Source organism: Triturus cristatus, chromosome 7 (genome assembly GCF_964204655.1).
Source record: "Triturus cristatus chromosome 7, aTriCri1.1, whole genome shotgun sequence".
In the NCBI taxonomy this organism is placed as follows: domain Eukaryota; kingdom Metazoa; phylum Chordata; class Amphibia; order Caudata; family Salamandridae; genus Triturus; species Triturus cristatus.
The window spans coordinates 1,277,960,448-1,277,981,140 of NC_140590.1; the positions used below are offsets into that span (position 1 = coordinate 1,277,960,448).

At 46.9% G+C, this 20,693-nt stretch overlaps 1 protein-coding gene across 1 annotated transcript in view; it reads left to right on the forward strand.

Moving 5' to 3' along the window:
* LOC146811823 (polymerase delta-interacting protein 2-like) overlaps positions 1-20,693 on the forward strand; it is a 128,988-nt gene that overhangs the window by 48,637 nt on the left and 59,658 nt on the right. Inside the window, exon 5 of the mRNA XM_085618816.1 lies at positions 12,595-12,664. Within this exon, the coding sequence (XP_085474942.1) occupies positions 12,595-12,664 (70 nt within the window). The remainder of the gene's footprint in view (positions 1-12,594; positions 12,665-20,693) is intronic.

Consider the following 20,693-nt stretch of genomic DNA (forward strand, 5'->3'; position numbering starts at 1 on the left):
TCTTTTGCGTGGTTGCATCTTCAGATTCTTTTTTCCACCACTGGGTCTGGAAGCACGACGTAGGACTTCTGAAGATTTTCGGAGAAGAGAGGAAAGGAGATGGGAAAACACCGAAGGCCCCGAGAAGGTCTAAGTAACGGAGAAGGGCCACCTTTGAGACCCCGATGGGGTATCCTGCCGGTAATGACCACGTGGCCGAAGAATGAAGAGTGGAGAGATGGTAAACGTTCATGGGAAATAACCAACTGGAACCTTTGCCTACCAGGAACCAAAAGGACTAAGGCTGCGAGACCTGCGCCGTGTTTGTACCGTAAACACTTCAGTTATGACGCCGACAGAGGACATGCCTAGCACTCGCAAGACGCAGGAATCTCTGAGATACCTCGGGCTATCAAGTGACGAAGAGGAAAATGTTGTGGAGACCGAAACAACACGAGGAGAGGAGTCTGACATTGAAGACTCCGCAACCAAAGCTGAAAAAAGACAAGAGGAGAAGAAGGCGGTGAAGGATGCTGAGAGGAAACGGTAAAAGGTAACAAAACCACCGAAAGGCATAAACGCTAAGTCCTCGAACGCAAGGTCCTCAAAGGCAGCCTCGGCGTCAAAACACCCACCAACCGAATGTCGGCACAAGACCAGAGAGACACATGAGTCCTGACCAAATTACACTGATGAGACATCTACAAAGCCATCAACGCTAGCAAGTGCTTGCGAGGGACAAAGGCAAAGTTTTGGCGCCAGGAGAGCCCTCGATGCCAAATAGAAAAACACCACTCACAGAAAATTCTACAAGCTTCAAAACTGCTCCTACTGTCAAGTAACCATTTTGTTTCATTAATCCTGGGCCGGAGGCAGATTTTTGGATGGGCTACGTGTCAAAACAATGCAAAGTGCTGTGAAATTGATCAAAGAAAAATTGTTGGCATAACATCTTCTCTGAGCACTTTCACAGCACTCTGGCTAGGCCTTCACTTTCAGCACATCTACAAAATGAACACGTTGCAGCACCTCCTGAGCTGCCGGGGTCGGAGGAGGGCCAGGGGCAGAAGAGGTGCCAGGTGATTGCAGTAAGATGGTGGGATTTAGAAGCCACATGAAGGCTCTGTTCATTTTTGGCTTGCGTTAACATGAGAACCAAGAGTAAAGCCAGGTATCTGACTCAGTGGCTTATCCAACTTTATTACAGCTTACATTACATATGGACTAACCCTGCAGCACAATCCTTTGTTTGTAACAATTCAGTCTCATTCATGTTTACTTTCCTATTGAGCAGCCTGAAACTAAATTCCAACACAGGAACACCTATCTGGGGTCTTTTCTTCTGCACCAAGTTAATGACTTGCAAGTACTAAATCCAATCAATCCGACGTTACCAGAAAGAGTAATACATCCTGTTTGTTGATTGATGCAGCTTACAACAGAACAGTTCTGTATGTCAAAACTGAATCATTATGCTGGTGCCATGATAAAAAAATGTTCTTACCCAAAACATGATTTTCCCTCCACCCACAATTTAATATTTTCGTCCAGTAATTGAGCCTATGAAAACAAAATTCTATCAAATACATCCTGAATTGATTATTTGGAAGAATGTATGAAGACACATTATAGCAATGCACTGTCATTCTGTTTCTGGCAGTAAAAGCACACCTTCTTAAGAACTCACATGAGCATTTAATAGAGGTGACCATAGTTGTGAAAAGTAAATGGGTAAGTAACTAATGGTAAAAGATTTTGGGTTTGCAGATGTTCTGATAAACCCAAAATGCACTGACTTCTTACCTTAAAGCGGCCGTGCACTCCCTCAAAAATATCTCGCTTTGTTCACTTTTAGAACTCGTTGTGAGGTACTGTAAGGAAGTGGGTTTCTGTTGCAGTAACCCCCCCCCCTCCCCCCACTTTTTGCCTGATAACTGATGCACTTTTCCTTGTTGTGCCCTGGGCTCCTGCCTATCAGGTGCCCAGGGCCTGTGTTCCTTCCCTAAAAACTGCCTAACAGCCAAAACAAAATTGGCATCTCTGGTCACATGTCAGCCCCTGGTAAATGTTACTCTAGGTGCCCAGGGCCTTGTGACGAGAGAAGGCCACTAAGGGCAGCAGCACTTATTGTGCCACCCTTAGAGGCCCTGTACCCTGAAACACACACACTGTCTTTGCAGGCTGAGTGTCTGGGTGCAGAACAAAACAGAGAGTCGACATGGCACACATCCCTGTGTGCCATGCCCACAACACACACTGCCCTGGCATACCTCAGTCACCCCTCTAGCTGGGTGCCCTATGCCAGTGGTGTGGGCACAGGTGCATGAGCCCTGTACCCCTACACTACCCAGGTCCATTCCTGGGCACTGTAAGTGCAGTGCTGCCATTAAGAGTATATGGTGCTGGGAGGTCGTCAACACGAATTCCACAGCACCACGATGGCTACACTGAAGACTGAGAAGTTTGGTATCGAACGTCTCAGCACAATAAACCCACACTGATGCCAGTGTGGGGTTTACTGTAAGATGCACGACAGAGGGCATCTTAGAGATGCCCCCTGAACCTAGCCTACAATCCACGTATTGTCTGAGGGGCTGCCTAGGCTGCCACACAGCAGACATGTTGCTGGACCCCTGGGTAGAGAGCCATCTGCTCTCCTGGGCCTGCAACAATGCACATCTTGGGTGAGGTGCGAAGTCTCCTTCCCCAGGATGGGCAGGGGAAGCTTCAAAGGCATTCCGCCTTTGTGAGCTTCTCCAAGCCACTTGCTGTACCCAGCAACTGGCCCCTACCAGTTCTCCACTCCTTCTCTGGCGGGAGGACTGGCCGGAAACCCCAAGGAAGGACAGGGGCTTTGCCAGCCTCTGCCAACCCCACCCCTCAGGTGGGGGAGGCGAGGTGAAGCACGTCCCCGGGCTCTCGCCACCTTGAAGATGGGAAGCCCTGCCCAATCAGGACTAGGTCACTGCCTCCCTCCCACAGGAGAGTGGCAGGATAGGGGGTGTACCCACCCCAGGGCAGGGACCCAGTGGTCCCTGCCCTTTACCTACCTGTAACGCCCCTAAATTCAGTATTTAGGGACACCCTGAACCTTCCTTCATTAGATCCCGATTCGAAAACAAGCAAGAAGATCAAGAACCCAGAAGACCCGCCGCACAGCTGCTAACAAGAGGACGACACCAACTGACTTGGCCCCAGCCCTACCGGCCTGTTGATCCTTGAACCTGCTCCTGTGGAACTCCGGCGCCTTCCGTGGTCAGCAACCTCAAAAACCCCGGAGGACCTGACCACCTTGACTCTACCAAGACTGGGACTCCCACGAGCAGTGGTTCTGCTCAAACCGCAATACCCCTGGTGCCAGCCAGGAACCGCGAATCCAGCACACTCTGCACCCGCCGAACCCGGCCTGTGCCCGAGTGGAGAAAGACCCTGAGGACGTCCCCCCGGCGATTCTGACCTGGAATCCAGTGCCCAAGGACCCTCCTCGACGACCCAGATGACGCCTGCAGCCTCAGAACCAGGGACCCCTCCAACCGCGACCAGCAGGGGGTAAGATTTTCCGAAGTCAAAAGACACCCCGGCGCCCCACGGCCCCAACTCCTGGGTGCCTACCTATCCTCCAAGATCCCAACTTACCCCTCGAAGTGTTGGTCGCTCCTGAAGATCCTCCGTCCCCGAGCCTTTGTTCACTTTCCAAGATCTCCATTGAATAACATTGAGCGCCCGACGGCTCAGAAGCACCCTGCACCCAGCCGCCCGAGTGCCCCTGGCAGTGCAACCTATGTCCTAATCTACTTCCCCATTTGCCCTGAGCAAGTGACCAGGAGCCCAGCTCCCACAGCCGCGTGGCCTGCTCGCCAGCAGCCACCAACCGAAGGCCCCCTGCCTCCCATTGGATAACATTGAGCCTAACTACCTCTGCACCCGGCTGCCCCTGTGCCGCTGAGGGTGTCCCAACTGTACCTACCTGACCCTTGGAGACCCCTGAGTCTATGCCCAGAACCTTAACTATGCCAGTCGAGTACTTACCTAAAAGCCGATAACTCACTTTTCTTCCATAGGCTAACATTGACTGGTTTCACTTGGAAATTCTTCTAAGTGTGGAGTTTTGGAACTTTAAAATATTCATCTAAAATCAGCCGAACAACGAATTCCGATTTACTCACCTGTTATCAGGAGAGACCTCAGTGCTGATTCTTGTAGCTCAGTACTGACCCTGAAAAGTAATTTTAACCGTACTTGCCAGTAACTTGAATTTCCTTCCATAGGATGTCATTGCCTGCTTTTTGCTGAAAAAGTTTCTAAGTGTCGATTTTTGAAACTTACAAATATTCTTTAAAAATCGTGCCAACGATAACAATGTAATTACTTACCTATTTTAAATAGATGTCCCAGTACTGAGCCTAGGAGCCCAGCACTGGATTACAAAAGTAACGAGAACATACTTTACCCGTAACTTGAATTTTCTTCCATAGGAAACCATTGACTGTTTTTCTGTGAAATGTCTTCAAGTGTCGATTTTGCAAACTTATAAATATTCGTTAAAAATCCCCTGTATAACTTAAACGCAGTTTCTCAACTGCTTACAGGTGGTACACTTGTGCTGGATCCAACACTGACCTAGAAAAAGTAACCATAACCCTACTTGCCTGCTAAGTGAATTTCCTTCCATATGATAACATTGGTAATTTGATTAGAAAAAGTTTGTCAACTTTTAAAATAGCAAAATATTGCTTAAAAATCACAACAGTAACTAAAACTTATTTACTCACTTGATGATGATGATGAAATAAGCTTTATTTCGATAAAAAATATCTTAAAAAGCACATACAAGTATAACATGAACAAACCAGCGAGACCGAGGGACAGGTCATATGAGTATGTCGTCATATTCCCAAGATGTACAGAAGATTTAAAAATACATATAGACAATATAAATAGGACAATATAAAACAGGAATGCAAGCAAACAGTAAAAACAATCAGGCTACTTAGTTGAGGGCTACAAGGGCTTTAGCTCTTAAAAGCCAGGACCATCTCAGGAATTTCGATAGAGCGCAAGCATATAGAGATCGCGTGTCTGATTTAAGGATGCGCAATGCTGTGAGGTGGTCGCGTGTGCCCAGGACTCTGCATAGAGGTTTTAGCCAGTAAGATCTTGGGATTTTATATTCTGGGCATGCAAATAGGACATGTGCAATAGATTCAACTTTGGTCTCACAGAAAGGACAGAGTGGCGAAGTTTGGAAAGGTGGTTTCCATCGAGCGGTCAGCTCACGCACCGGGAGAGTACCGACCCTAAACTTGAAGTAAAGGGCTCGGTCGAATGGCTTCTGGATAGTGTCAAGATAAGGCTCAAAACAGGCTTGATCTTTGAGCATAAGGAACTCGATGGTGCATCTGCCGAATTGAGAACTGGAGTTCCTTTTTGCAATGACCCAACTCCAGTATAATTTTTTCAGCTCTGCTTTCGGGGGCGAGGTTCTATTTACCCAAGCATCTTTAAGGCCAAGGTCAGAAAGCAGGATCTTTACATATTTCAGCCATTTGATTTTAATCCAACAGGGCATAGACAGTATTTCTGATGAGCCTTCCGCATACTTGGCTAGCTCGGGGGGCCGCCAAAGCCGGGCCCAAAGGAGCAAGGGGCGTATTTTTGCCAAGTCTTTCATCGCGTGGCACCCTTGATCAATTAGTAAGGGCACTATAGGAGTGCTCTGCGGGAGTGCCATCAGTTCCCTATAGAAACTGGAATCCGATCTAGCAAGCTCATCAATGTTATATGAGCCCCATAGTTCGGCACCGTAAAGTGCCGAACTCACGCCCTTTGCTTTATATATATCCAGAGCTGGGGCTATTGGCCTAGATGTAGAGGAACAATGTTCTCTCAGAAGGGCACCAGTGACCCTCTTGTGGGTTAAAAGCATCTTTTGTAGATGAGATGACCAACGCATAGTGTCTGTAATGCGGATACCTAGATAATCAAACTCTTTTACCCTTTCAAGGGAAACTGCATTTAAGACTGGAGGCCGCCCTAATTTTTTAGGGGGATTCAAAATTAGATATTTTGTTTTGGTGGTGTTTATAATAAGACCTCTGTCATTACAGAAGGATTGAAAACTATCGAAGAGTTTGCAGGCCCATGGGTGTTTTGGACAACAGGAGAGTATCATCAGCAAACAGGAGAGTTGGAACACGTTCGCCCGCCAGGGATGGTGCATCGGCAGGGACTTTCAACAAATGATCCACTACGCCGTTCACTAAAAGTGAAAAAAGGGTGGGAGCAAGAACACATCCCTGACGGACGCCCCTGTTTACTGGAATTCTCTCTGTTTTCTGGCCCTGTGGGCCCCAACGTACTTGGGCATAATTGCCGTCATGGAGTTTTATTAACAAAGCCAACAAGTAAGGAGGAATATTCATATTGGCCAAAACACGCCAGAGAGAGTCTCGAGGGACAAGGTCAAATGCTGTTTTTAGGTCTATGAAGGCAAGATAGAGACTGCCCTTTCCGAGAAGGACGACCTTCCAATAGATGAGGAACAATCTAAAGACCTGTCCTATGGTACCTGTCCCGACCCTAAATCCTGCTTGATAGTCTGAGAGGATGTTGTTGTCATTCGCCCAAGTTAAAATCCTCTCCAGAATCACTTTCCCGGTGACCTTCTGAGATGAGTCGATCAGGCTAATTGGGCGGTAGTTAGCTGGATCGTCTCTAGCACCCTTTTTGAAAATGGGAACAACCTCGGCCCCCTTCCAGGATTCGGGGACCGGAGCACCATTGGCGATGGCATTAATTAGGGTAGAAAGAAGCTTCCCCCATCTAGATGGATAGAGTTTGAGGACATCGCCAGGGATACCATCCGGACCCGCTGCCTTCTGCGGGACAATGGACTGGATAGCACAGAGCACTTCCCCATCAGAGAAAGGATCAGTGATCGGAGCGTCCACAGGAGTGAGCGTCCCATCAAAGAAAGACTTCTCCACAGTCTCGGAACGAGAGGAGTATAATTTGAGAAAGTGCTCGTACCATGCTATGCTAGTGATGTTACATGTCAGGAGTTCGTGGGCTGGTCTGTTCTTAGATCTAATTGTATCCCAAAAGGCACCAGGATTGCGCTTAAGGGAGGCCTCCCTTAAAGTCTGCCAAAACTGTTCCTCCCAAGACTTTTTGGCATTAGTGACAGAGATCTTGTAATCCTTCCTAGCTTTCTGGATCATAGATGCATTCCCACTTTTAAGGGCCACAATTAGGGCAGATTTCTTAATCCTGCAACTGTGCGTGTACCAACCGCCCTTAGGGGTGAGCTTGGGCCCACCACTCGGTGGGCCGCGTACTCGGAATAAGTTTCCCAATTTACAGATGTTATCTTGGAAAACAATTGGAACCCTAACACAAGCAGACTCATAGATGATTGATGAGGCCAGTTCAATTTGTGTGGCATGTAAGATTGACCTTATTGATTCGATTTTACCGTCGTCCAGCATTACTTTGCGCCATTTAAGGCGCCTCTCACAATTGGTAGGACATACCTCAGAGGTTTGCAGAGAACTAGCTACTGGTAGGAACAAGGAACCGTGTGCTTCCTCCCATAATGATTTAATAGAGAGAGATAGCTGGTTATGATCGCTATCATAAGAGGGAATTATTTCCATGTCCACCATGTACACCCAAAGCTTAAGATCGAGAAGTATATAATCGATCCTTGAGGTGTGGTTTGGCCTATTGTAGGTATGTACGCCATGAGGATCAGAAGATGTTCTGCCATTTGCCGCCCTCAGCCCAAACTCCAGAGTCATGGTGTTCAGAAATACAACTGATTTAGTCCATCTCTTGATAGGAGGCAATGATAATATCGGGATGCCTCGTTTAGCGTCGTCCTCAAATAGATCAGGGAGATCTGCTGAGGCAAGGGGCTCGAAGGAGCAATTAAAATCTCCTGCTACCAATACGTGAGATGCATGGTGACACTTGCGTAGTTCATCCTCAAGAAGTACGAGTGCAGGTGATAAGGCTCCTCCACTAAGGCCCCTAGCATAGACGTTGAATATGTCAAGAGACTTCCTTCCCTGGGCTCCCTTAAGAGTAAGTCTTAAAATATCAGGGGAGACAATAAGGGCCTGCCTGGTAATACACCCAAGAGAAATGTTAACCCTGATCAGTAGGCCACCCGAAGGGCGTCCTCTTCCTGTCAAAGATGGGATGGCCGGTATGAAAAAGGTAGTATAACCAACCATATGGAACGGCTCTGTGGCCCAGGTCTCCTGAAAGATGCAAATACTATAGGACATTATTAAAGAATTCCAATAAGGGAGGTCTAATTTGCTGGCGAGGCCAGCTACATTCCAATTTAAGATCCTAAGAGGAGGGATATCAGTAGCTGCATCTTGTGTTATAGGAGGATTAAGAAGATTGGGAGTAACCTGGGACAAGTTGTGTGAGGAAGGCAATGGAAGAGAGTTGGCATCCTGGGTGATTGAAGGAGGCTGTAAACTGTGCTGCTGGGCATGGGAACTCAGGATGATTTGGAGGGGATCTCTATCTGGAGCAATAGTTGCTTCGAGATCTTTTTTATTAGATTGGTCTCCAGCAAAAGAAGGGATAACAGCCCCTGCGAGAGTTCCATGTCAATAATGGTCATAGCGACCGTAAGGTTCATAATATCTGCTGAGGACCGGTATGGGGGAAACTTTTTCACTGATGTTCCAAGCTCCCTTATAATACCCGTCATAGGGCAAGTGAGAGAAAGAGTATGGGTAGTGGGAGTAAACAGATTCTGAATAAAACTGGCTTAGGTCTAGGCAACCTATGCCATTCATAATGGGTTGGTGATGATTGTTTCCAAGAACTGTCCCAGGACTGAATCTAGGATTCAGTCCTGGAGTTAGAAAAGTAATCCTGAAAGTAATCCATTGCATATAACTTAAAATTCCCATTGAGCTCAATGTATTATTGTGTTTGAAATAGTGTTGCCTATTGCAACAAACTGTAACTATTACATGCAAAAGTCAATTGCCTATTGCAAAGTATTTAACTAAAGCATCTCATTCTGAGAAAGTATATTTTGATACCTATTGTTGGTTCTAAAATAAAACCACATATTTTTAAATACAAACCATTGGCCTAGAGTTCAGTTCTTGAGTGTGTGAGACCATTTGCTGACTGAGTGTGTACAACAAATGCTTTACACTGTCCTCTGATACTGCCTTACTGCTCGACCAAGCTACCACTTTAGAGAGTAAGGTTATATCTAACTTTAGCCTCTGCCAAACCTCTGGGGACTGTGGACTCTGTGCACACTGTACCTATTTGGGAACAGTATATACAGAGCCACTTTCTCACAGGTACCTTCAGTTAGCCTGCAGAATGGAGCAACACTAAATCTAACCCCTGTCTTTTGGCATTGCAATTCAGGCAATTACAGCAGCCCAAGGCACTCCTGAACTTGGAGTACAAGGAGGCAGAGCAGTTCTTTATGGACTGAATTCTATGATTCAGTCACTCACTAATTCACTCTTTTCTATCAAAGCAGGCCTTATTGAAAGTACCAATACTGAATCCCAGTATTGGGCAACTTTTATGTTTTTTATCGGTAGGAAATGTGCATCAGTCTGATCAGGGAAGGAAGTCTCCTCTAGTAACAAAATGAAATATTGTATGCTCTGCTCAGAGCATCTAGCATTACTTGTGCATGCCTCATAAAAACTAGCCTACTTCAGTGGCACACTATTTTGGGTACCACTGCTGTCAAGCCAGTTTAAATGCTAGTTGACAAAAAAAGGCCTAACTGTTCCGTATCAGAACAGCAAATTGATGCTTCAGAAAAAAACTTGTATCGCATGAAGATATTCAACACTATTTTTAGCACTGCACTAAACCTCATCCTTTTTGTTTAGTATAAAATGGCTTTTGGTGGGGTCTTTCGCCTATTCATTGTAGCTCACTGATAATGAAGGGAACTAAACCTTTACCTCATAAGCACAACCCATTTCACATCCTGAAGATTCTGCATAGAATTTGTTCCATAACTTCCAGGCAACAACCTCTACAGTGCATAACTAAATGACTGTTCGGAGTCAAGGCTGTATCTTAGCACCATTTTTTTAGGTCTCGCCTGGCGAAAGCAGCGCATGCGCTGCTCTAGCCAGGAGAGCACCTTTTGGAATCAATTCTGCGAGGACTCTCATGCACACGTCTGCAATGGACAAAGATGGCTGCTCTCGCCATTTGTCCATTGCAAACAGCATGCGAGTGTCCGTGGTACTGTGGACAGTCCCATGCCATTTTGTTGCCATAGCAACAAACTGCCGCTTCGTGTGTTTTTTTTTTTTTTTGTTAGTCCCCCCCGGGGCACAAGCAGGCATCCACTTCTGTCTTTTTGCTGAGATCAGCTGTCCTCACAGAAGTGGATGCCTGCTTGTGCCCTGGGGGAACTGCAGGACAGCCGTTAGCATTTGCAATGCAATAGGTCTCGCATTTATTCGAGTTTGAGCTATTAACATTGCAAATGACAATGCCTTTTATTTATGTTTCAAAAACGAAAACATGAATAAAAGGCATTGCCATTTGCAATGTCAATAGCTCAAACTCGCGTAAATGCGAGACCTATTGCATTGCAAATGCTTGTTATTTTATATTAATCAAATAGACCATGTTTTGTCAGACCTGGCTGTGGATGTCCCTAAAGTAGAAGGCCGTTCTATACTGGCCCTGCTTTACGCAGATGACACATTGCTCAGACAGCCAGGGGTTTACAAAACCGTCTTAACTTTTTTATTGATTTTATGAGCAGCCTTGACCTTTGTACCAACTTCACAAAATCGCATGCCATGAAGAGTGTTCCGCTGAACACAAACAATTTGTTGTAGAGGGACACCACGTCAGTCAGGTAGATATGTTTAAATATTAAGGGGTCCAGTTGGATTCTGGTGTCAGCTGGCACCCACTCATAACCCAGAATGCGGTGTCTTTTAACAGAGCCACATTTAGCATTGGCGATTTCTCTCACCAGTTGGGTCTCGCCCACATTAAATCTGTATTGAAAATCTTGAGGCCAAGTGCATCCTATTAGCAAGTTATGGCAGTGGAATATGGGGCTATGGCCCCGACACCCCCATACAGGTAGCGGAAAATAAATGTTTAAGGGGCCTCCTGGGAGTACCACAAATTGTACCCTATGAAATCGCCCATGAAGAACTGGGATTAGGTTACATTACTGACCAGATCCGACTTTCCCCCAGTAAAACTCTGGTTATCAATTTGGACAAAGGAAGATCTTGGTTTTAACAGATGAATATTGCAGGATTGTTTCAAATTGGATAAGCCCTTTCTGATCCCATGCCTGGCTTATATCTCCCATAATATGATGTCTTTTGGGAGGCCCGATTTATATGCTAATCCCAGCTGCTTAGTTAGCTCTGATCATAAATGGGTTGTAGCGGCATTTATGGGCAAGAAGGCAGCGGACCGGGAGGACTCTGCAAAATTGAAACTATCCATCGGACATGCAATTTTAGTGAAAACTGTTAGTAATTTAGAACCTTATTTGACTTTGAACATGACTTGTCATCAGCGATGCTTATTGACTTATTTTAGGCAGAATCTATTTCCGCTTTTAGACTTTTTTAATCATGGTTGTTTTAAGGATTCGGAATTCCCCCATTTGTGATTGTGACAATGCCTCTGTCAATTGCACCTTACACATTGTTAGGATTTGCTCTAAATACAAGTTTTTGCTACCAATTTTAAAATTAATGAAGGCCGGTTTTACTGTAATTACAGTTTTTAAATTCATCCACAGTTTCTTTCTTGTGTGTGTTATCTCTCTGGGTTTTAAAGCAAGTGTGGTTGTCAATTGCAGTTTTTTTAACTGTTTTGTCTTTTATGATTGTATTTTATAATTGAATAAAGATTATGCATGTATGTATGTATGTATGACTGTTAAAATCAAAAGAGGGCCTCCCCAGGTGTTTGTTGAGGAGTTATTTAAAAATCGGAAATGGATATCTTTCCCTTAACACCATATGAAGTAATAGTTTTGTTCTCTGTGATTGCTTGCATAGTCACTCACCAATATTTTCAATTCCACACATAATCGAAAAGTTTGCACAAAAACGCGTTTTGCCACAAACAGTGTAAAATTATTAGTGGAAACATTGCTTGGATCCGCTGCTATTCCAAAGTTTGGAGCATTCACTCCCGCACAATGTGCAGCGAACTTGATATGCGGAACCTATTGCTATTTCAGTCATTTAGGGGAGCAAGAGAGAGCAGGCACATACACCCTTGCACCCACACATACCCTCCCCTGTCCCAGGCCTTCTCGTGCTCTCTCACCCCATCCCTTTTCCCTGTCTATCTGAAGTTGAGCCGCACCATGCATGCTTTCACATCTCACTTAACAGAATTGGTTTCCAAAATCCAAACAGAATGTCCCCAAATCACCCACTACCTTTGAAATGGTGTTATCCTCCCAGCCCCTTTTTGTGAGTCCATAGCGCTCTATCCTCTACGTGTGCATGCTGATCTAGATTTGTCCTCTTGTCTCCGATTTTCTTTTTGTAATATATTTCTGTGTCGGGGTGTACTACTAAGCATCGTGTACTTCTTTTGCAGAGAGCCCAGACCGAAGCAGTGACTTTTCTTGCCAGTCATGATGACAGCCGGGCCCTCTATGCAATTCCTGGTGAGTCTGCAACTCTTGTGTGCCTCTAGGAGAGGTTGAGGTTTTGTATGTGCTTGTTGGAAGCTCTGTATATTTCACTGGTATGAAAAGAGTACAGGAGCTGATCAGCATCACTTTTACAGGTATTGCTTTGCAATAGGGGACTTTGGTCCTTTACCAATGTCTTCTGTTTAGGTGAAATGGAGTGGCTTTTAACTTCTGCCTTGATTGTGATTAACAATCATCATGCAACTATCTTTTAGCCGAAGGTGAACACTGTAGCTGGGGGAGTGAAGGAGCAAATTACTTTAATCCAGCACAATCAGAGCATAAGACCGTCTCATTCCCCAGAGGTATACCACAAAATTTCTAGCATCATTTGAGCAGAGATAAGACACAAGACCAGGAAATCTGTACTCCGAGGACAAAGAAACTGAACCATGCTCTCATCTGAGAAGGTTCCTTGTCCCACACTGTGAACTTACCCAGAGAGCATTCAGCAGATTCACAGCAACCAAGGAGGGATGATGATGTATGTCAGTACATACCCTTTGATGCAAGATGCTCTCATGCTTGCAAACGGTCACTCTGCTATGACATGGCAGAGCGCCCACAGCCAGGGCGCTATGTTTGGTAAATAGGATAGGGGATTCTCACTTTTCCACCAAGGTAGGAATCAATGACCTGAATTATTTTGCAGTGGATTTGGCTACCTATTGGACTCCCTTGGCGTCCCTTCTAAGTTACTCTCATTTATTAAAAGTGCTTCACTGTACTATCTTTACCAGGAAATGGATTGGCTGAACAGCATATTCGCACAACCATGCACGAAGCACTGTCCACATGTTTTTTGGGTGCATACTGTGACTGCTTTTATTTAACATTATCTACAACCTACTAGCAGTGTCATTCCCCTGCAATTGTACCATCTCTTACATCATTGACTATTTCAGCAGATCTGCTCACTTGTAAAATGAGCCCTTAAACCATGCAGGGCCTACTCTGTGTGGTTCTGGAGGCTTCCTGCAGACTTTACTCTTTGGTTCTTCTCTTAAGCAGAAGGGCAGCATAGGCAAATACTTTCTGTCTTATTTACATTCTGGTCCTAAGGGAGTTCACACCAACAGGGTCTCTTCCTGGGTAGTCTGAGTCCATAATGCCATTTGGTATTGTCGTCATTTCCACATATTCCCTCCAAACAAACTCTCCCTTCTACTGAGCCTGCACTACTGTCTATAGAGCCTGCACTACTGTCTATAGTGTACTACCAAGCATGTGGGGAGATTGCAGTTCTGGAGTAACAGCACAATTGCCTCTGAATGTGCCCCAGTGAGGAGAAGCTCTTTCCCATTCCTGAAACCTGTAAAGGTCTTGCTCTTGTCGACTCAATAGCATGCTTTCTGATGGATACATCTGCCAGTGGATTCCTCACCTTGTGAATATCCCCTGCGCCAGCAACATTCGGAAACTTTTGTATCTCTCCACGCCAACGAGGACGACGTCACAGAAGCATGGCTCCACTGACGTCACTGGATCCATAAGAGGACCTCGTCGGCGTGATGACGTCCGTTCCCTTTTTTCCGCGCCGTCTACGCGAACGGTTTTCTGGGACTCTCCGTAGCTTTACTGGTTACTTGGTGTTTCTGCTTTCTTCTTGTTTCTTTTTTAAGATGTCAATGAAGAAATCAGGATTCAGGCCGTGTAGAGAGTGTGGTAAACACATGTCCATTACGGATCCACACGAGGATTGTGTCTGGTGCCTGTCATCGGATCACGATGTCAAGGGATTCTCTTGCTGCCGCAAGATGAATCCAAAGGCCTTAAAAGAAAGAGAAGTTAAGCTATTTATAGCGAAAATGAGGAAGGAGAAGAGAGGTCGAAGGCGATCGAGGTCGGGCTCGAAGTCGACGTCGGGTCATGCTTCGAAGTCGAAGAAACATAAAAAGAAGAGGCACGGCTCTCGGCGCCGTTCGGATAAGGAGAAGGAGAAGGCTCCGAGATCGACTTCACTTGCTCCTTCTCCTTCTGTGTCAAATCCGGCTTCTCCTGTTTGCCCGACTTCGCCTGCGGCTTCTTTGGAGCGCTCTCCGGCTCCATCACCGACTCCGACACATTCTCCGGGTCCGGTGGAGAAGGCTCCTGCTCCTGATGAGTCTTCGGCTCCATTGCCTCCACTGTCGGCGCCGATTGGCCCGAGTACGGTAATGCCTCAGTCTGAGCCTTACCCCCCTTTTCCTGTCCCGGGGCAAGACCCATCGCATTATTTAAATGCTATGTATGGCGTCTTTTCGAGAGCGAGGTACCCCTCTGGAACACCTTCGGGTCCCTTGGTCTTTAATCTGGGGGTCCCTCAGGCCTACGCTCAGGCTCCATTTATGCCATTCTTTCTAGCGACGCCGTCTTTGCATTTCCCGGTGCCGAGGCCATCGACGCCGCTCCCTTCTCCGGCTCGACCTCGTTCGGCTCCGGCTGCTCCTCCGGATCCGTGTTCGACACCGGCTCCGTCGGAGTAGTGTGCTGTGCCGCCGACGCCGGTTCTGAGGATTAGATCCAGGCGAGAAGCAGAGAGAATTTTGGAGGAGAAAAGGTACCAGGTGGAAAAAATGGAAGAGGGTGAGCTCATGGAGTCAGATGATTTGTTTGAGGAACTTAAGGAAGCAAGTGGCCTTGATTTGTCACTAGAATGGGAGCTTACTCCTCCTACTGATGCTCCCTCTAAAGATGTGGCTCCTTACCACATGGTCATAAGGAAAGCAGCAGAGCTTTTGGAATTACAGCTCCCAACTGCTGAATTTAAATCGAACATCCTGACTGAGGTTCTGCATTCTCCCTCCACCGTGGTAGAGCCTTTACTACCATTTAATGATTCCATCACTGAGCCAGTCATGGAGGTTTAGCGTAAGCCCTTGTCGGCTCCGGCAGTATCTAAGTCTGTTGCTAAAAGGTAAAGGGCGGCTCCAGGAGACCCGGACTTTCTTACTTCCCATCCTTCTCCTGAAAGTCTGGTGGTTCAGGCTGCCTGCTCAAAGAAGTCTTCTGAAACCTTTCCACAGTTTCCTAGTGATTGGTTGAGCTTTTTTGTGTCCCTATCGGCCAAGAAGGTGTTCTCCTCGGCGAGAATGGCCTTAAAGTCCACAAATGCCATCTGTCTCTTGGGCCGTTATATCCACGCTCTCATGGATTCTGCTAAACAGCTGGCTCCTAAGTTATCTGAGCAGGACAGGCAGAATTTTAATGAAGTCCTGTCGGACACTCAGGCGGCTGCACGTCAGGTTATCCAGAGTGGCTTGGACACTGTGGACTCTGTTGCCAGGATCATGGGCTCCTCGATCGCCACAAGGAGGAGTGCTTGGTTTAAATCTTCAGAGTTCTCCCTTGATGTGCAGGCAACGCTTCTGGACCTGCCGTTTGGGTCTGGGCGGTTCGGGGAAAAGTTCAAGGACAGTAAAGCCACGGCTAAGTCTCTGGGCCTGTAGGCACAGCCTAGAGATTCCTCTTATAGGAGGTACAGAGGTTTTGGGAGGTCGTCCTTTCGGAACTACAGGCAGCCTCAGCAGCAGCAGCAAAATACCCTGTATAAGAGCTACAGGGGCAGGAACAGAGGTCGTGCTCGAGGTAGTCTGCTCTCCTCCTCCTCTTCCTCCCTCCTGCCACTGCAAAGCAGCCCTAGATCCACCATTCTGGATCATGTTGGTCCTGTGGGGGGGTCGGCTTACCCATTTTCTACAAGATTGGGAATCTGTCACTACAGACGTTTGGGTTGTAGATCTTGTAGAAAATGGGTATGCTCTTCCCTTTCGGGAATTCCCTCCGATTTACCCTCCTTGCTAAGGTGCTTGCTCGGAAGACCACCTTCTCCTGCAGGAGGAAGTCCTTTCATTGCTAAAAAAAAAGGTGTGATAGAGGTGGTTCCCGAGCAGGAAAGGGGTCAGGGATGCTACTCCTGGTATTTCCTGATTCCGAAGAAGGATGGCAGGCTGCGTCCAATTCTGGACCTCAGGATCTTGAACCTTTTTCTGAAGCAGGAGAAGTTCAAGATGCTCACCCTTGCGCAGGTTCTTCAAGCACTGCAACAGGAGGACTGGATGGTGTTGATCGACTTGCAGGATGCGTATTTCCTCATCCCCATCCTGAAGTCGCACAGGAAGTATCTCCGTTTTAAGGTAGGGTCGCAACATTATCAGTTTGCGGTCCTCCCGTTTGGTCTTATTACTGCACCTCGAGTCTTCACCAAGGTGATGGCGGTGGTGGCAGCCCATCTCAGAAGGTCGGGGATTCCAGTCTTCCCCTTATCTGGACGACTGGCTGATCAAAGCAGAGTCGCCAGAGAAGGTGCTTCATCATCTGCAGGATACAACTCAGCTGTTGTACAAATTGGGTTTCTCAATAAACGTGCACAAATCTCACTTGGTGCCCTCTCCGCACAACCTGTTCATAGGGGCGGTACTGGACACTACTGTGTGTCGAGCATTCCCACCTCCACAAAGGATTCTCGACATGCAGGAAATGATTCCTTTGTTTTACAATGGAGCGGTCGTTCCAGTCCTGAAGGTCCTTCGTCTGCTCAGTCTGTTTGCTTCCTGCATTCTGTTGGTCAACCATGCACGCTGGCACACGAGGGCGCTCCAGTGGTGCCTCCGCAGGCAGTGGTATCAGCACAACTGAGATCTCAGGGAGTCTGTGAGGATCTCCAGAGAAGCTGCAGCGGATCTGTCTTGGAGCGTGGAGGGCAATCTGTCTCAAGGAAAGCCCTTCCATCGGTGGCCACAGTGATAACAGATGCATCCACTTTAGGGTGGGGTGCGCATCTGGGGGATCTGGAGATCAAAGGTCTTTGGTGTCCAGAGGAAAGGTTGCTTCACATCAACCTTTTGGAGTTGTGGGCTATACGTTTGGCACTCAAGGCCTTCCTCCCTTCCCTACGCGGTCAGTCTGTTCAAGTCCTGACGGACAACACTACCACGATGTGGTATGTCTGCAAGCAGGGAGGAGTGGGGTCTCATTGTCTCTGCAGAGAGGCTCTGCGTCTCTGGTCCAGGGTTTAGGATCATCAGATTTGTCTGATGGCAAATCATCTGGCCGGCGTTCTGAACGTGCGTGCAGACAGTCTGTCGGCGGTTCTCTGCCAACCATGAGTGGAGGCTCCATCCGGAGGTGGTTCGTCACGTCTTTCGGACGTGGGGAACTCCTCCGGTGGACCTGTTTGCCACTCACAAGAACGCTCACTGCCTGTCATTCTGCAGTCTCCAGTATCCGATGCAGGGAGCTTTGGGGGACGCGTTTCAGTTGAGATGGGACTCTCATCTCCTTTACGCGTTTCCTCCCATACCCTTGATTCCTCGGGTTCTGAGGAAGATTCGCCAAGACCGGGCCCAAGTCATATTGATTGCCCCGGATTGACCAAGAAGGGTGTGATATACAGATCTTCTCACCCTTTCCTCGTGCCCTCCGCTCCATCACCCTCTCAGGGCAGACCTCCTCTCGCAGTCGGAGGGGCAGGTACTACACCCCCACCTCCAGAGCTTACATCTTCATGCCTGGAGATTGAACGGGGCAACCTGAATTCTTTTTCTCTCCCGCCTGACGTGGTAGATGTAATTTTGTCTGCCAGGCGTCATTCCACCAAGTCTATCTATTCCTATAGGTGGTCTAAATTTGTCCTTTGGTGCGGAGAGAAGTTTATTGATCCTTTGAGGGCTCGTTTATCCAACATCCTTCAGTTTGCTCTCTCTTGCTCAGCAGGGCTTTGCTGTAGCTACTGTGAAGGGTTATTTATCGGCTTTGTCAGCATTCCTTTGCTTGCCGGGTCAGCTGTCCTTGTTTATGTCACCTATTGTATTACGGTTCATTAAGGGCTTGACCAACAAATTTCCGCCCACTCCATTTATTGTGCCTCAATGGGACTTAAATCTTGTCTTAACTTACTTGATGGGTTCTCCCTTTGAGCCCTTGCACAATTGTCCCTTAAGGCTATTGTCTTTCAAAACAGTTTTTCTCATTGCCATTATCTCCGCAAGGAGGGTAAGTGAGCTTCAAGCTCTAAGTTCGAAACCCCCATTTTTGACCATTCATGCTGAAAGAATGGTACTCAGGACCAGGGCTGCTTTTCTGCCTAAGGTGGTAACTCCTTTCCATCTGGGGCAGTCCATTACCCTTCCTACCTTCTATCCTCGCCATCACCCTTCCAAGGAGGAGGAGCGGCTTCACCGCTTGGACCTTAAGAGGGCGGTGAGCTTTTACCTCGATAGGACTAAGGATTTTCGAGTGGATGAACAGCTCTTCGTGGGCTTTGTTGGCTGCAGGAATGGCAGAGCGGTGCACAAGCGCACCCTTTCCAGATGGATTATCTTGTGCATCAAGATGTGTTACTCTTTGGCCGGTAAGGAACCTCCAGAGGGTATAAGGGCTCACTCTACCAGGGCAAAGTCTTCTACATCTGCCTTATCTAGAGGTGTTCCTGTGGAGGACATTTGTAGGGCACCAACTTGGGCCTCCCTCCACACTTTCGTGCAGCGTTACTGTTTGGATTCCGAGGTGAGGAGGGAGGGTCACTTTGCTCGTTCCGTCCTTCAGGACTTTCTGGTATAGAAGGATGGACACCCTCCTCTGGGAGTGGGACTGCTGTGGGAATCTTTTTACAAGGTGAGGAATCCACTGGCAGATGTATCCATCAGAAGAACAAGTTACTTACCTTCGGTAATGCTTTTTCTGGTGGATACAGTATCTGCCTGTGGATTCCTCACTGACCCACCCGCCTCCCCGTTGTCCATCCTTGTATACCTACAATAGTGATGATGTGTCAAATTTATTTTTCACTGACAAAGGAAGTGTTATTTATTTTGCTTTCCTGCATTGCCTTCACACTGTATGTGTTAGTTTGTATATTATGTACTGTGTATGCTGTATATATATATATTGTTGTCGGTCCGTCCGCGTGCCTCGAAGGTACGGAAAAAAGGGCGGAACTGACGTCATCACACGGACTAGGTCCTCTTATGGATCCAGTGATCCATAAGAGATCCTCGTCGGCGTGGAGAGATACAAAGGTTTCTGAAAGTTGCTGGCACAGGGGATATTCACAAGGTGAGGAATCCACAGGCAGATACTGTATCCATCCAGAAAAAGCGTTACCGAAGGTAATTAACTTGTTCTTTTCTGCCTCTGGAGCTTTTCTCTATCCCTATTGAGCCCTCAATTTATTATTATTTACGCGGTTTGGTGGAAGGGAGGTGTCCCTGATTTCAGGGTCTGGCAGTATTGAGCTGAATCCTGCACTTTTGTGAGAAAACCTTACTTCACAATTGCTGATTCTACTGAGCTACATGCCTTCTGCCCGCGTGGGCTGGTATCTTGCCATCATTTCTTTTCATTTCATTCCTCCCCTTCAGCGGCCCGTCTCCTGTCGGCTAATGGAAGCTAATTGAAGCGTTGGTATCCGGGCATCTCTACCAAGATCGGTGCTGTTGGGGGTCTTAGCCACTGATTGTTTACTTCTCCAAAGATGTCCTCAAGTGGGACATGCATTGCTTCATGAGTCTGGGTCTCCACCCATGATCTGTATAGGAGAGGCCTTGTGTATGGCTTTAAACAAGCCCTAAACTCTCGGCACTAGCTTCTGAATGATCATTCTGAAACGTGTCACAGGTTTTCCAAAATACGTCGCAGTTGTAGACCCCCTCTAAACCGTTTGGCAAAAGCACTGTAAAACATGAACAACCTGCACATTATATGAGGATGGTGCGATCTAAGGAGATCTGTGAGGCTATAGGACCATTTGTTAGTGTGCTCCAAAGCTACCATGGGTGGGGAGACACAAGAAATGCTCCCTAGAAATTGTAAAGACTTTATTAAAATGAGTGTCATAATCTAGGGCAGATAATTTGTATTTATGTAACTATAACAATGAAAACAATTTAGAAACACAATATTAGATAAGCAATTTTGTAGGCAAATTATTTAAAAGAATTGCAGCATTATGATGATGGTTCAGTAGTAGCAGTTCCTTTAATTGAAAGATGGAACCAGTCCCAAACCCTCCCTTTTAGCCCCT